Source organism: Myiozetetes cayanensis, unplaced genomic scaffold (genome assembly GCF_022539395.1).
Source record: "Myiozetetes cayanensis isolate MyiCay16 unplaced genomic scaffold, myiCay2020 scf19, whole genome shotgun sequence".
Taxonomy (NCBI): Eukaryota; Metazoa; Chordata; class Aves; order Passeriformes; family Tyrannidae; genus Myiozetetes; species Myiozetetes cayanensis.
Genome location: NW_026087400.1, coordinates 8758822 through 8776364, shown reverse-complemented (window position 1 = coordinate 8776364; position 17543 = coordinate 8758822). Strand labels below are relative to the sequence as shown.

At 42.1% G+C, this 17543-nt stretch overlaps 1 protein-coding gene across 1 annotated transcript in view; it reads right to left on the bottom strand.

Annotated features, from left to right (window-relative positions):
• BCAS1 (brain enriched myelin associated protein 1) overlaps positions 1-17543 on the bottom strand; it is a 42215-nt gene that overhangs the window by 7381 nt on the left and 17291 nt on the right. The window contains exons 6-9 of the mRNA XM_050313925.1: positions 17254-17388; positions 13972-14007; positions 13468-13671; positions 7979-8146 (exon numbers count right to left, since the gene is read on the bottom strand). Of these exons, the coding sequence (XP_050169882.1) occupies positions 7979-8146; positions 13468-13671; positions 13972-14007; positions 17254-17388 (543 nt within the window). The remainder of the gene's footprint in view (positions 1-7978; positions 8147-13467; positions 13672-13971; positions 14008-17253; positions 17389-17543) is intronic.

Below are 17543 nucleotides of genomic sequence, written 5' to 3'. Positions count from 1 at the left end.
CAGGCTCAGGTTTCATTAAAAACAAACACATTTTTAGATATCATTATTTCAGAGAAAAACCTGAAGGTAGAGACCCTAGAGAAACAGAATGCAAATACACCTCTTGTATCTATTTTTAAAAATACCCTCAAGCCACTCTAATTTTGGGGAAACAAGAATGAGAGGAGGTAGCAATGCTTGCCTTTGTCACTTGAATCACCCTTCCTCAGAAAACCCAAATCTTAAAACCCAATCTTAAAAAACCCACAAATTTAAGTTACAGAATCTGCAACCATTTAACACATTCAGTCTTGACCAGTAGACTCAAGTCCTCCACAAAATAAGTGCTTGTATTGAACTATTTCCTTTTCCAAAGGCCAGACATGTGTGGGTATTTATTTCTTTACATCTGGATTTGCCTGCTCTTAGAGTTAAAAATCCAGTCAGGAGTTTGTCCTTGCTCTGGATCTGCAGGAGCCACGTGAAGCCATGAAGATGATCAGTGACCTCACACACCACCTGAGTGTCACTACGTTATTAAAGCAAATTCAATAGTTCAGAATAAAGGAAAACTGTCTGGTGAGGCTGCACAGACACCACACTCTACCTGTGTCTTCTTCACCTCACCTGAGAAAAGAAACCTGCTCAGATGCACTTTTGAGTGGCTCAAGTGATGCAGGAGCTTTCCCAGCACGAGGATGAACAGAAAGTCAGATTTAATTGTGTCTCTATCCGTCTGACTCAGTTCAACTCTCAGTCCAGGAGCTCTCAGCTGCTGCCCCTTCTTACTCTTATCTGTCTCAGTTCGCTTTCGAAACGTTTCTTCGGTGCAGTTGCAAACGTGCACGTTCAGTTCAAAAACAACCACAGCACCCAAAATACATCTGTGAGACTGAATACGGCTCTGGGACTGGATACCTCTGAGTTCAGAGGTGCCACAACAACCTCTGACCCTTATGAACACTCTGTGAAATCTGTGGGTGTAAAAATTAGAGTCTTCCTCACCACACGTGCTCGGTTGCTCAGTACTGAGCCAAATCCGAGTGGGATGCAACAGGATTGTTTCTATGGGCAGGTTGGGCCTTTGATGTTAGTCAAACAAAACACTCTTTAAAAATATTCATCATACATTTTCCAGGCAAAATAAGAGGGGGGGGGGGGGAGAATCCTATCAGATAATCTCTTTGAGGTGTTTCATATTAACCTTGAAAGGCAGGAAATTGGCATATTTGATATTGATGGGAGCAGCTCAGGAAATATGAAGTGAAGCCTATGAATAATGAAACATGTTAATGTTTCTTATTCTAAAGGGTGAGCTGCACCTGACAGATTGCTTTCCTCTCTCAACATTGACAGTGCCACTGAAATAGAAAAAGAAAAGATGAACAGGAGAGTATTTTCCCCATCATGTTACAGGAGACCTTAATCCAAGGCTGATTTTTAAGTGGAAAAGGCAGACTCTGAAATTTCTGCAGATTTTGTGTCAGTGCTGCAATAAATTTCTGTAGCATTCAGAATGGCAGTGATGGAAAGTGGAGAAGAAACACAGCATTCCAGGTATACAATGGCATGATTTAAAGAGATCCTTTCACAGAAATCCCCCCAAAAAGCCAACAGCAGATTCAGTTTTCACTGGGCTTTTCTGTGTAATGAAACTGTTCTAAATTTACATCAGGGCAAGGGTAGAGAAGGAGGAAGAATGATACGGTGGTTTAAAAAAATGGAAGGCAACTGACTGCTAATTAAAATAATAAAAAGTGGATCCAGGACTATATCTTTCACTGTTTTACCCAGATCACTTCACAAAACTGTTGTATGAAATAAGGAGCAAATGTCACAAGACAAGACTTCTGTATTTGGGACGCTTTTAGTGACTAATTCATAAAGATTAACCTTCGTGTCATAGGACATCATGAAAATAGGAAGCGTGAGAAATAGTTTTACTGTTAATTAAAAAAGGAAATTCTGAAGTGTCAGTTTTTAATACAACTTCAGTTTTTCTCTTAAAGGAAACACTGGCCATACACAGAGCTTTGTTTTATCTCTGATTACTGAAAGATTACTCAAAGTAATTCTTCTGGGTATCTTGCCTTGCAACAGCTGAGGGTTTTGCTCTCACACAAGGTAACAGTATTTGTATTTCTAATGAAAATAGAATTTTTCTGAAACATTTTAAAGTCATGCAGAATATAATGTAAATGTCACACGAAGGTTTTGGGTTAGCTTTTATGAACAGAGAATGAAAGAAACAAAAATGGAATAAGAAAAAAATACTACCCCGGCTCTTGTTAAATTGCAGCAAACAGTTTTCATTCTCACTTTCATTTCTCTTTTACAGAGTTTGCACCTAAATGATCTTCTCCTCAGAAGACATGTAAATCAACAAAGTAAAAATAATTCTAGCTGTGTGTATTTAGTTTCACCGCCTGAGCCAAGCTACATGCAGAAGGTAAAATAGCAGCCAGAGAGAGGAATAAAACTGATCATAAACTCACTAATTAATTTAAGAAAAGGAACAGACATGGAAAAAAGTTTGTTGCTTTTTAAACATCTAATAGTAACCCTTTAAAATCTTGTTTAACTGCATGAATGGATTAAATAAATAGATAAGGAAAGAAATTAGCGAGCATGGAGCACTTTTCTCTCAGTGATTTTTACATTTCAAAAGGTAGAGTTGTATGGAAGGAGGTGGCAAGAACCCATCACCAAAAGATGAAAAAATCCAGGCACTTACATGGTGACTGGGGCCATTTACCACTTCGGAACTGGCTGTCCCTCCATCACCCTTGACTGACTAAAATAACAAAGGGTTACAGGACTTCTAACAGGGTTCATTCACTCAGAAGACACACATGAATAAAGGTTTGATTTAAGGCCACTCTTCACAACATTAAAACAAAACCAGACACTTCAGAAACTCCAACCTTTCTGAAATACCCATAACCCCAAAGTACATTTTGCTGGTTTTTTTATTGTGAGACTGTTTCTTGCAAGTCAATTTTCCCATTAAGAAAAATGAGAAACATGAGTGAGATCTCAGTGGCCTGAGATCATATCAGTACTAAACAAGACAGTGCTATCAGCCCTGCCACTGTAGTTTTCTAGGAAAGAGCTTTTTTGCTTTGCAGAGCCAAATCTGTCTTACCAGATCTAGTGGGACTTCCTCTCTACCCAACCATCCCACTAAGTGCTTGCCCTGTGAATAATTAAAACCCACTCAGCTCTATAGGTATATTTTTATAATTCATCATCAGCATCCATTCATTCCCAATTTTTGCTTCCCAGTTTGTGCCTGCAGTCCTCCTTGGTGCCCACTCTTCCCAATCCAAGAAGACCCTGAGGCTGCAGCACTGAGAGGTCACTCAGAGCAAACCTTGACTCTGGAATACCTTTTTTTAAGGTACAATCCCCTGTTTCCATTTAGCTTTAAAAATTAGAAAACCCTATTTGACAAAAGCAGCTCAATGGGTACATATTACAAGCTTTGAGGCAGTTAAATTAAGGTTTAGTTACAATTAGTGCTACAAAAAGAACAGGAGTGGTGTGTACATTTGTAATTAAGAACCGTGTTCTGTGGTATTCCCCTGAGTGCCGTACAAGCCACAGAGCTCAGCAGCAAAGCGTAAAATAAACTCCAGAATTTCAAAGAGCCCAAATTTAAATGTCATTTTTCATTGCCTAAGTTCAATGAAAACAATGAAAGGATGTGACTTTTGTTCTAAAGATAGATCAGGCGGAATTGTGGTTTTCTGCAGCTTGTAGATTTGTAACTCGAAGCACAACAGTGTCAGCTCCATCCTACAAATGGTGTTATTGCAAGGACCTATTTCAGTCCCTGATTTTCCTATAAAACCGCAGAAAATCAATATGTGCCAGCAGCAGGACAGAAACTCAAACCACTGCGTGACAATTCATTACTTTTGTGGGAAAAATTCTCTCTCTGGAACACGTTGTTGCTCTGCCTCCTGTGTTTGTGCTCGTGACGCTTTATCTGTGCAAGAGATTGCAGAAATAGAGGGGAGGAAGCACAACGTGGTCTGTCTTTACACTGCTGGAGAGAAACTCAGTCCAGAGTGTACAAAGATGTGCTGTGATAAGATCTAGTTTGCATTTGCATTGCAGCAAGTCTTTATGCTGTAACAGCCATCACTGTTACCTTTTCCCACCATAAACACCCCAAACCCAGAAAAAAATAGCCCTGCTTTAGCCAACATCTAGTAATCCATCTATCTGTTTTTTCCTCATTATTTATTATTTTTTTTAACCAAAAATAACAGAGTAAAGACCTTGAAGTCTAGACAAAGTTCCCTCTTGTCGTCAGTGAGACGCAATCCCAAGGATTTCTCTCCAGCACTGCTGACCTCTTATCCTTGCCTTTGGTCACTTAAGATTGCTGCTGCCCAGAGCTTCCCAAAAAAAACCCCTGCTTTCTGTGGCAATAAGGGGTGGATCAGCATTTCTTTAAATGGAGGGAGGTGGGGACATCCAACACACTTGCTACATTTCGAGAATAATGAGGAAAAGATAAATTGTGACAGCATAAAAGAGTTATTCTTGATTCCAAACACTATTTGTTACCTAAAAGTTTATTTACATGGGGAAGTAGGTCAGCACAGACACAGCAGACAATGTGGAAACAATATTTAGTTATTCCAGAAAGATAAACTCTCCTTGGGAACATCCATACTCAACACTATCCTAGACCATTCATGCTGCCAATAAACTTCCTGGCTGAGGACAAAACTGCAGCCTCAGTTTCCAGTTGGTAATTATCTCATTCTGATTAAAAATGCCATTTTACGCCCTTCTTATCTCCACAAAGTATCTCAAACCAGCCATTTTGAAAGGATTTATCTAATTTATCTCTGCACCTGTTTATATCCCATGCAGAGACTTTCAGGGCTCACATCATCTGATGTGTCCTAAGGGGCTCTCAGACCTGCCCAACCTCCACTTGGTGCCTTCAAAGGGGACCTGGACTGATTAACTCAGGTGTAACATCTCAGGACACCTTCATTGGCTCTGATATATCCCACCCTGGAAATAATACAATAACTGCTTGGTTTTTGATTAATGAGGCTGGAGTGACTTTCAGCTGGATTTCAAATCCACACAGGTGTATTGCTTTGATAAAAGAGCAGTGCTCTTTCTTCATCTCTTATTAAATTCCAAGGATTTAGACTAATACTTTATTTCACTATAATTTCCCAATAGCTTTTAAAGCATTAATTAACCCTCTCCTATTTTAAACACAGCACTGGCTTTTGAGACATTTGCAAGTGCAAATAACTCAGCACAAATAAGAAGGGACATCTGTACTGAGCTACTCAGTAGGCAGTTTTTGGGATACACTCTGCCTTTTCCAAGGGAAATTCCTCCTGGTTCTCCCAGTGGCTTCTCCTTGTGTCAACAGCAGCAATTACAGCACGATGGATCTAAATGTCTCCTTGCTATCACCCCGTGCTTGGGCTTTCTGAGCAGAATAATGTCAAAATTGATGCATCTGGAAAATAACTGACTTGCCTGTTAGAGGTTCACAATAGACTGCGATAGAATTAATCTTAATTTCTAGGTCTCAGTCTTGAATCCTAAAATGCTAAACTAACTTTCCTTGGGCCCCTGGTGGGTGATGTGTGTAACATAACTGTGGATGTTGTGAGAATACCTTGGGATCTTCCTCTGCAGGCAGAAGAGAAACCCAGTAAAGAATCATATTAATATAAAATTAAAAGTCAACCTCTCATGAGAGAGATTATTGCTCTAACAACCTCCCACTATCCCAGGTCGCTCCAAGCTCAGTCCAGCCTGGCCTTGGACACTTCCAGGGATGGGGCAGCCACAGCTTCTCTGGGCAACCTGTGCCAGGGCCTCCCCACCCTCACAGGGAACAATTTCTCCCTCCACTTTATGGTTACTCCTGTAGGGCAGCCAGACCTCAGGAGAAAACTACAGTAGAAGCCTTTTCTGAGTGGAAATTACACCTTCCACTCTGCCAGTGCAGCTCTGCTGAGCAAAAAGCCCTATTAGACATCTCTACAAGGTTCATCTCAGCTCTGCACAGCACTGGAGCTCCCCTGCCTTTTCCTTGTGAGAAAAATCAAGCCTGTGTTGGAATTTCAGACATTTCACCCATGTGCAACACTAGTTCAAAAGCTTTACAGAAGGTGCTTGTTTAGCAGTGGCTTAAAATCCTTGTGTCTGCCTTCAGAATCAGAAATCCTGATTGAGCAGCTGGCACAAAGCTGTTGGGCAGCTGATTGTGCACAACAGCATGGAAGTGATCCAGGAATCCCAAAGTTATTGAGAGGAAACAGCCCAGGAATCTTCAGGGATAAAACAGATATTAAAATAATCCTCAATCTGTTTGGAAATCGATAGCCAAAAGTAGAGAAGGTGAATACTGAAGGTTCCAAAAAGCTGCAAAACCACTAACACCATTAATACAATCCTCTTTCCCCATAGGTAAATGTTTCTCTAGTACTAGTTCTGTTTTCTAGGCCAAAATCTGGATTAAATCCTTGCTCTGATTAGAGCAGTGATACATCTACTGCTTTTAACACAGCTTTGTTTTATTCCATGGTGACTAAGATGGGTGTGGAACAGCTTTATTTTTTTAATGGGTGCTATTTTTTTGGTAGAGTGACATAATCTGAAGTCATGATCCCCACAGCTGTTCGTGTTTGATACGCATTGCTCCTGACTCCCCTTTTGCATGCCCACCCTGTGCCACTGACAGGCCTCTATGCAGGATAACCACAAGTTCCCTTGGATTTAGGAATAAGCTGGAGATTTTTCCAAACTGACTGATTTTATGAAGTCTTATGTGGAACTAAAAGCATGTTGGGTGCACAATTACTGGTTGATATCAAGAATTTTTTGCTCGGATCCTCGAATACACAGGAGTGGCCCTGCAGTAAATCATCTCCCAAGAACAAAATCTAGATTAACCCATCACAGGTTGGGCTGAGGCCAGCAAACAGCTGAGAATAAAAGAATTGCTAGTGTTTTGGAAATAAAAAATTAAATCAAGATTTGGGTTGTGGTGTGCACTCCTACAGTCTGAGTCATGAATTTTAACCTGTGACACTGTGACTGTTCACAGGTATGTACCAGGCGTTCACCTGTGGGCAGATACCTGGGCTGGCCACTACATCAGCTTAAAAGAAACTACATTTTTCACATTTTAATGTTTAAGCTACTCTGATATCCACACCATGTAGCTGCCTGAAAATAAACCAGCACTGACTAGAAATAGAAATCTTCCATATGCATTTGTAAACCTTGCCAAAATAGATCGATTGCCATATAAATCCTCGAGGCCTGCTACGATTTTAATGAGAGACGTGTTATTTCTAGACTTGGATTATTTTCTTTCTTGGCCACTCTTCTGGACTCTTTTAAGAAATATTGTCTGGCTGTTTGTACACAAATCCATCGGGATAATTTCACACCTACAGCCACAACACAACACCAGGCACTTGATCACCTCAGTGGTCTCCTTCTTCCCTCTGGTCTTCTGGGAAGAAGGATTAGATTCTACTTTATGCCTTTCTTTTTTTCCACATAACAGACCTTTGCAGCAACAACATCATCCTTTCACATGCCAGTCTAGCTAACCTACATAAGCTGCCAAAAAATGTTGAGCTCCTAAAAATGCAACTCCCTGAAGCAAGTGCAGGAATCAGCACCAGGCAGGGATGCTGGAGGAACGGGAGATGGATTTGGAGATGGGATCCTCCCAGAGCATCATCCGGGGGGAAGCGGCTGGTGGAGCTGAGGCTCATTCAGTGGCTCAACCCCCAGAGCTCCCTGGGCCACCCGGAGCAGGGAAAAGGCCACGGCAGCCCCGGGCAGGCGGGGAAGGGACCGCGGAACGTTCCGGGAGGAGCCGCGAGAGGGAGATGCAGGACGGGGAATCGCGGGGAGGGGGGTCACGCTCTGCCCGCCCGGGCGCAGGATTTCCCAAGAATCGCCCCCATCCCGGCAGCGCTTCGCTTACCAGCTTGAAAAACTTCCTCAGGTTCGCCTTGGGCGTTTTGCTTTCCGCTGCTCGGGGTTTCACCTCTGAGCCCTCCGGGCTCTTGCTCTCGTCCCTGTCGGGAGCCACCGCTTCGAAAGACGCCTCTGTTTTCTCATTGCTCACGGCCTCTGCTTCCTCCGATGAGTTCTGGGGTTGGGAAAGGTGAAAAAAAGGGGAAAAAAACATTCCCACTCAATCAGTGAGGATTTGCTTGGGGTTTTTAAAGAGGTTACAAAGTGCTACAGCACTGCAGTAACTTGGTACATCAGGAACAAACGTGGCTATAAAGCATCCTCATCTCCACTGATCTCTGCATGTTGCTTCAGGAACTTGATTCATCCCAAAAAAAGTAAATAAGTGTTTAAATCCCACCAGCTTATATAAATTGAAGAAACAGCCTTTCTTGTGTTGCAGTACCAGTTCCCAAGCACAAGAATCTAGACTTAATCACAATTTGAAAAGAAAATTTAAATGAAATTACATACAGCACTATGTATCCTGAAAAGATGACACTCGAGTAAAACCTGTAAATAAGTTGGGCAATCACATCAGGTTATTTCAGACATGCTGGGCCAAGAGGAAACTCCAGACACATCACAAAGTCCTCTTCTCAAAGCTGATTGAGGTGGTAAATGGAGACTTATGACAAAACCCCTTCCACCAAAGGTTCTCTAACATAATTAAGAAGAATTTTTAATTTTTGTTCCTGTTCCCCCTAAGAAACTTGAAGAACAATTTCCATTTGGTACATTCAAGGAAGTCACCAAGGTGTTTCTGGCAGGAACTGAGAGTGAAATAGGAAGAGCCTGACAAAGCTGAAGTCAATAAACTTTGAATGATGTTACATTAACTGTTCCCTAGAACCACAGGCTCAGCTTCTTTACTTCACTTAAGAGAAAAACAAAAGTGATGTCAAGTTTTGTGACCAGTTTTAGGAAGAAACTCCAATTTATATATAATAATAATTTGCAAACAGCCTGGCTCTATCAGCTTTGATGCATAAATGTTCTCATAAAAGTTCTCTCCTTATACCTATAAACTGCAGCAGCTGAGGCTGCTGCATTCACGGGTCCAAATTCTGCCTCCAGCTTCCTCAAACACAAATTTTAATAAATTCAGTCTAAGTCAGCAGCTAGTGCAGTTATGCACCATGGGGACAGAAGGGCTGTTGGGTTATTTTATTTTTCTTTTGTTAAAGGCACTCTGCCAAACTTAGGAAACATTTCAAGATATGTTTGTTTGAAGTAAGATGAGCTCCATCCTTTGTTCTTCCTGTTACAGAGCAGCCTTTACTTTCTTTTTCAAAATAATATTCTAGCTTATCTTTGCTAACTGTGTTTTATGACAGTATTTTACTGTGCTCTTTATTTCACTGTTTGGAAAGCATTTTTTTATTCCCTTAAATTACAGTGTCCCTCATTTTCTTTCAGTAATAAGCTTTTTAAAACACTTGTGCTGGGAAGTTTGTGTCTACTCTGAGGGTTCTTACAAACCCTCCTGTTGTTTTGGGAACTATTACTACACCATTTTCTTATCTGGGTTCCTGAGCACACAAATTGTTACCTTATGAGAGTGTAACTTATTTTGTGACCTGGATAACTTGGAGTTTTCCTTTGGCTGGCGCATCTTTCCTCCAAATTGAGATAAACACTGCACCCTGCTTTGATCTCGTGCTGCAGTCTGGGCTGGCACTCCCCACTGCATTTCTTTAGACACAAGGAGCACTTCTTCTGCTTTCCCTGGGTCATACCTTCCTTATGAAGCAGCTCTTTTATCTTAACAACGTATACAAGATGACCTTTTGTTCAAGAAATTTCCACTTAAAAGGGCAGTCAGGCTTGAGATCTGCTCCAGGCTCACAGGCAGGGAGCAGGGAGGGTTGGAGAGACTTGAACCCACCTTCCTGCCCTCCCTGGCCAAGGCAAAGCCACCAGAGGTTGCTGCAGTTAAGGCAGCTCAGCTTTAGCTCTCACCATGCTTGGACCTCCCTCCAAAGCCCCTGGGACCTACAACCACTGCCTGAAGGTGCCACTGAGCAGATCTTGGGCTGTGACAGCTCAGACTATGAACCACTGACACCACACAGGTCTGGACAGCCCAGGAGTGGGATCTGACCCCTAAATCCCTGGGCTGGGGAGGTCAAGGTCCGTGGCACTGCTCTGAGGGTGGCAGCTGTACCAGCTGCTGAAACAGTCCCCAAACCTCATTGCCCCCCTCACTCCCTCAGCCATGGGGGAATTCTCTTCCAAGTGCCTTCATCCAGTTAGTCAGCAAAACCCAGCCAGGATCTACTCCTCTTCCACATGGTGGATGGTGGATATTCCAGGATGGGAGCACATAAACTGCTGCAGGAACTTGGTAAGCCCTGGGTAGTTTTAACATTTGCCTCACACACTCCACCCTTTTTGCTTTCCTATGATGGAACACAATTGCAAGCTCAGAAATAAAGGTGAGATTGGACATGAAACAATGGGAGCAAGTCCAGAGGAGGCCATGAAGTTGTTGAGAAGATTGGAAGTGTTCAAGGCCACGTTGGATGGGGCTTGGAGCAACCTGGTCTAGTGGTAGGTGTCCCTGCCCATGGCAGGGGATGGAGCTGGGTTGTCTTTAAGGTCCCTTCCAGCCCAAACCCTTCTGGGACTCTGTTCTCCTTCACCCAACAGCAAAAAAACATTTTGCTGTTTGTGTATCAGCACAGAAATACCCCTCAGTAAAAAGAGCATGATTTTTCTGCAGTTGTTTGACAGAAGAGAAGCAACAGTTTAAAAGTCTAGTTTCTTAAATAAATCTATCTGCTTCTAAAGATAGTTCACAGAGCAATCCAAATAATGCTGGTTTGATCACCTTCCACCATTTACTGGCCTGCTTTGATCAGGTAAATACAAAGCATCATGTTCCTCTGCCCTGATGAAATACCTACACAGGCCTTAAAACCAGCTTTCCAACACAAGTATTGGAAATCATTACCTGTAGTTTTCTATCAGTATTCCTTATTAGAAAAGAAATGCTGGCATGACAAACATTTGAGTAGCAGTTACAAAAATTCTTGTGCAGACCGATCAGGAAATGGAGCAAATACAAAGTGGTTCCCAGCTGAGAAGCTGAATAAGGAATTTTTCCTTTTCCCTTTCCATATTTATTCATCTGCAGTCAGAGCAGCAGCATCAACTGCAATGTGTTGACAGGCACTTCATTAGCTTCACTTTGAAGTGAAAGCTCATCAGAAGGTGGACATTTAAGAGACTGCCTGGAAAGGGAGAAGCTGGATCCCAGTCCTGGATCTTTTGAGTGTTGTGCTTGCTGTTTGTTAGTTCAAAAGGAAAACTAACCATGCTGAACTGTACACCTCTTGGGACAGTTACCAGCTTTGATTCTCTGTCCCAGCAAAAGGACAGTGCACTGAGTGTGCCAGAAGGATAAAATCACTGCAGAAAAACATCCCACAGGTTCTTCAAACCAAGCTGAGTTTGAACCTAACTGTAGACTAAGGACTTTATTTTTTTGGTACCTCTACTCTCATTTTTTTTTTTTAGCTTCAAACTGACTGGGTCACCAAGGGCTTTCATCAATGGAAATATTATTCTCTGTCAAGAAATCTCAGTAAGGAAACACGAGCCTTTTACAGCTAAGGATTCAGTGCTCAAAGAGGCAGATTTTTTGTAAATTCTTAGGACCAAATCCAGTTCTCTATTGCAGAAATTCACCCCAGAAAACTTGCAGAAACTTTAGTGTCAGCATGATTCAAGACCCGAGAAGTTCTAACTAAGCAAAACCAGGCTCATTTTTCAGAGTTCAGGTTTCACATACTATTGTAATTCAGTGCATTTGTGTAACTGTTTTAACCAGTCCTTAATATTTTTGGCAGCAACAAAAATCTGCTTGTAGAGAATTCTCTGCAAAACTTTCTGTTCTGGTAAGCAGATGGTGATGGTGTGGGATAAAAAAAATGCAGCATTATCAACTTACAGGAGTGAAAGAATTTTGGGACAAGGTTTGTACCCCTGAGAGGCTTGAAATCCCAGGACTTCACTTGAAGATTGTTACAAAGTTAAAGCAGCCCAGGGCAGGAACCAAGAGCTAATTTAGCTCTAACATGGGATATGGAGAGCTGGTGTTCACTGTGGGTATCAATAACTACTTTAATTTGGGTTAATATTTCAAAATAAGATTTGGAAATTTTACCAAAATCTTACCAGATTATTTTTTTTTAAACCACCACCACCAATTTCTCCCCCAAATGAGTGATTTTCCCTATTTTTCGGCAAGAAAATCTTCCTTTCCTACATGTTTTTTCTTCTTTAAAAGACTGTATTACTTCATAATGAAATTACTGAATTCAGACCAAGTTTATTACTCTGTTTTACACTGAAACTACACACAACAGTCTGCCAGAAGGCCTCTTTTTTTCCCCTTATTTCATCCTGATGTTCAGCATACATCCTGCTTCCCAGCTCTGTTTTCAAATAAGCCAGACTACTTAAGAGCAGGAGATTTCTGTAGCAATAACTATATAAAAAAACCCTCCCTCTCCCTTTTCTTCCTAACTTCCTTCTCATTCCAAGTACCTATTCACTGAGTTCCCCAGGAAATTAAGTGCCAAGTAGCAAATGTTTCAAGGTTGGTTTGTTTTCATGCATATTTACTATTTACTAAACACATTTTTTTTTTAAAAACATAAATAACACATTCAAAGTGTATCTCCAGAATCACAGCTCAAGCTAAAGAAGCTGCAGGGCCACTCAGCAGCATCTGGGTGTTTGGAAGCAGTTAATTTCTGGGATTTGGACTTGAACAGAAGCCCAGAAAACTAGTTATTCGACATACAGTGTTTCAGTAGAGTTTAATACAGCCCTTCTTTTAACTGAAATAAGGAAAGAATAAACCTTCAGCTTTATAAATCATGAGGATCATGGAAACACTCAGTTTTCAGAGTTAGCTCTAATTTTAGTTAAAACCATTATTTAACTTGAGGAACAATGTGTTTTCCCAAGCAACTAAATGCCCAGACCTAAAGACTGGATCTGCTCAGTCATGAAACATTTTCTACTGAGTAAGAATAAACCCACCAGATTCAAGGTTTTCAGACATTTGGAACTAAAGCAAACAGTTCCAAAAGATGGGGTATAAAAGAGAGATGGGCTTTTACAGATCTACCTATTCACGATATGATTTGGTAAAGAATGCTGTGATCTCTGTGGGATTTTCAACAAAAGCGTTGAACTGACAGAGAAAAACATTCCTTATTCCACATGAATAAAAAATTACAGGATTTAACAAACTGGATCCCTCCCCTGGATTTGTGTGTTTTGAGGAAACCAGGAGACAAAGACACAGGTGTGTATGTGTGTATAAAGTTTAGCACATGGGAGCTGCTCTCCCGGGCAGGTTTGACCGCTTTGCTGTAACAGTGCTTGGCAGTGACTCCACTCCCTGCGTGGAGATGGAGCAGCTCCACAATCCAGCCATACCTTTTTCCAGAAGAGCTTGCTCAGGGGCATGGGGGTGGCTGATGGTTTCTCCTTCATCCCCTCCCTGGGGGCTTCACTGGCTGCTCCCTGAGGGGCGGCTGCAACCTCGGGGACCTTCGGGTTCTGCTTCGCTGGCGGCGGCTCTTGGGAGGGAGGGACATTTTTGTCTGGTTTTACAGAGGTAACAGGCTGCTGCTCAGGGCTCTGAAAGAAATAGGGACACAGGTTATTGTGGAGAACAAAATACCCAGAGTGTTTTTGGGCATCACCTGGTCCAGGTGAGCACCACTGCACAGGTCACACGGGTAGCAAGGTGCATCTCTGCCACTTCAAATCAAGCAACATCTTGAACAGAGGAAGTAAATGGCACAGCATCCCACCCTTCACAGAGAGGAGTAACTGATAAAGGAATTAAAACACTGTCTGACAGACTAAGGAAGACAGTGAGAATAATTCCCCTTTGCCCACATTATTCACACAGATAGCTCCAGCCATCCTACTCACTTTGGTGTTGGTTGTCTGTTGGGTCTCTTTTGCAGCCTGAAGGGAAAGAAAACACAAAGACAAGTCTGTCTGAGGCAATGTCAGTGCTCACAGTTCAGGAATTGTCTGTGTGACAAATTATTTTATTTTTAGTGAACACTGGTGAAAGTCCTGGCTCCTGCAGCCATGGAAACTGATCCCAGGCTGAGGAGAGGCTTCCAGAGGCACTGCCAGGTCCCATCCTTCTACCTGCACTGCTTTGTGCTCATGTTGCTGTGCTTGCAGTCCTCAACCTGTTCTTTAAAAATAGGTGTATTTATATCTGCATTCCCATATATATTCCCATTCTGTCCAGGTAACACATTACACAGGGTTTGAAGGTATTAGCAGAGATTTTTCTGCACAAGGTCTGTGTGTGCAGCTTCCAGTGTACATTTACACACCAGAGCTGGGTGTTTTCCATGGGGGGAGCCACACACCAGTCAGGGATGTGCTCTTGTCATCTTCAAAGTGGGGAACTTCACTTTCTGGGATATAAAACACAGGCAAATGACAGCCTGGAAAGCAAGGGCACAGAACAGCCATGGCTTTGTAACTCAGGAGCAGAGTTGCAGCTCCACGAGGAGAAGCTCTGCAGGTGCTGCAGGTTGGTTTAACTCATCCTCTCATGCTTTTGGGCACTGGCTGGGATTTACTCTTTTCATATAACCATAGGGTGGCCTAGGTTGGAAGGGACATTATAGTCCCCTACCATGGGCAGGGACACCTTTCACTATCCCAGATTGATCCAAGCTCTGTCCAACCTGGTCTTGGACACTTCCAGGGATGGGGCAGTCACAGTTGCTCTGGATAACCTGTGGCAGGGCCTCAACAGCCTCACAGAAAAGGATTTCTTCCCAATATCCCATCTAAACCTACTCTTTGTCAGCCATTCCCCCTTGTCCTGTCAACTCTGTGCTCTCGTAAAAAGTCTCTCCATCTTCCTTGCAGGCTCCCTTTTGTAAAAACCTCCTCCTCAGACCTGCATCTCCTGGTTTTCTTGAAACACACAAATCCAGGAGGAAATCCCTCCTTGGTCAGTGATACAGCACTCTCTCAGCCCTCACACCCAGCAGTTACCTGAGTTGTACATAAAACATCAGCCAGCCATAAACTGAGCCCAGCACCCCTGGGTTTTGGGGATTTCTTGAGACAGCAGGTGAGAGTTATTCTGCAGGAGCCAGGATCTTTTTTGTGATCAGCTCTGATGAACAGAACCCTGAGCAAGTGGGAAGAACAAGCATAATACCCTGGACTGGCTTCAGCACTAGTGCTCAAAGTGATCAACCCTTCTCTTCCAAGGAAAAGCCCCATAAATGAGCACAGTGATACTGCAAAACTGGCATGAAATGCAAGGCAAGTACACAGGGATGGGAATGAAAGGGCAGACAGGGACCAGCTGTGGAATGCCACCCAAACTCAGTCTGAGGTCAAACGGACAAGTCACACTGTGTTAGGGGTTTATATCAGCATGTGCATCACTGTTGGAAAACAACATTCAGGAGTTGCTTTCAAGTTAGTATTCACATAACAGGAGACTGAAAAACAATGTTTCTGTTAAAGCTAATAGTCAAACTAATCTTAATTAATATACAGAGCTGTTTATTTTGGAAGACTTGCAGAGAAAACTTTCAGAGGAGACAGTGAAGTGCTCAAAACTAAATATGAATAAATACATTAAAATTATCATTTCAGATAAAGGAATTTGTTACCTGGAGATTTAGTTCACACATCATGGTAAGGCATTTCAGAGGAAAAGATACAAACTATAGGGTTTTTTGTCACTTGACTGCTCCAATCTGAATTGCCACTTTCAATCAGCCTCACAAGCAAACTGTTGGCACCATTTTAATCCATCCCCTTTACTCTTAATACACTATAAATGCTCTCTCAGCTATTGCTTCTGCATTTTGTATGTGGAAAGGAAACTGTGAAAATAAATTTGGAAACAAGAAAAAGCTGTTTTAAAAGTAATGACATTTTATAAGACAGATTTTATTGGTGTAAAAATTTAATGCTATTGCTTCCCTTAAAGATAACTGCTGTCATTCCAGACCATAACTTTTTAAAGTTCCATTAAATATTCCAATGAAAGCCAATCATCTCTCCCTACAATTCACTGCAAGATTTTTGCATTGTTGCAGAAGGGTCTTATAAAATGCTAGACAGGTTTGGTTTTTACCAGGAAGCCCTAACTCATTATGAACAAGTAATTAATATTTTCACTGTAATAAATACCAAAACTATTAGCTATTAACATAGTACTTATGATATGAGATCTTAACTTTAAGCTGCTGACAAGAATTGCAGACTTTAAACCATTGGGAATATTATTATTCCTTCAGTAACGTGCAGATGACTGATCTCAACAATGTGACATGGAAAGAACATTTCTGTGTTGAAAATGTGTTAAAGAACTCCCTTTGACTTGGGCCCTTGACTATAAAGCCCCCTACTCACCAGAAATTCCATGTGGGTGTCTTGAGTGAGCATTAAATATTAATTACTTGCCTCCCCCAGTGAAAGGGTCTCTGCTCCTGCATTCTTTGGGCTAAAAAGCTACAATTCTCTGCTTTTCTGCCATGGAGCACCATGGTAGATTATCTTCAGAGACTGCAGAAATCCCCAAATACAGAGCTTGAAACCAAAAGTTTTCAGTTATTTTTGATCCTCTGAAACAACCCTTTGATTGAATGCGTATTTTAAACACTTTAAAGTACCCTTCAAAACCAGATTTTTTCCCTTCAGACTAAACTTGGACTGCAATCAACAATTACTTTTCTTGTTTTCAGTGAGAAATACATATTTCTGAAAGAAATTCCATGTTCCAACCTTCTCTGTGCTGTACCAGATGGCCCAATTCACCAATTTTAGCCACATGATGGTGCCTGCTAATGATCACAAAGCCTGAGGTGTAGCTGGATTGAGCCCTGCAGCCTGCTCTACATTTGCAGGCTCTGTTCATATTTACATAATTCATTGTTTGTCAGCACCTTGGATTTTATTTGTAGTGGCCAGGGAGGTTTAGTCAGGGTTAGTAACAGGGAATCACAGAGCAGGGAGGGTGAGAGGAGTTGTTTCAGAACCCTGAGCTCACAGATGGCCCAATGAGAGGAACAGTCCAGGAATGCTCACACAGCAGTCCCAGAGCACTGCACATCTGGCCAGATGCTGATTGGAGTCACCAATTAAACAACTCCTCTCTCTGACAGGAGCCATCTGTTACCGCTCAGAGCTCTGCTCCTGCTCCAGGTTCATACCAACCTTGTGCCTAAAGAGTTTACTAAATGTGCTGTGTCCCAGCTTGGGACTCTCTGCCTTCTTTTTCTTGGCTCCTTTGGTTGGGGATTCTGCCTTCGGAGAGGGTTGCCCACCATGGCCCTTCTCTGCTCTCGAGCCCTTTGTACAACACCAGTGGCAGTTGAGCACTTGTTGCAACGTTATTTGGTTCATGAAAGACATTCAAACACTCACACACGTGGTATTAAAGGTAAACATCTCCTTTTTGCCCTGGACAACAAGTCCTGGGGCTTTCTTTTATTTTTTTCCTTCTG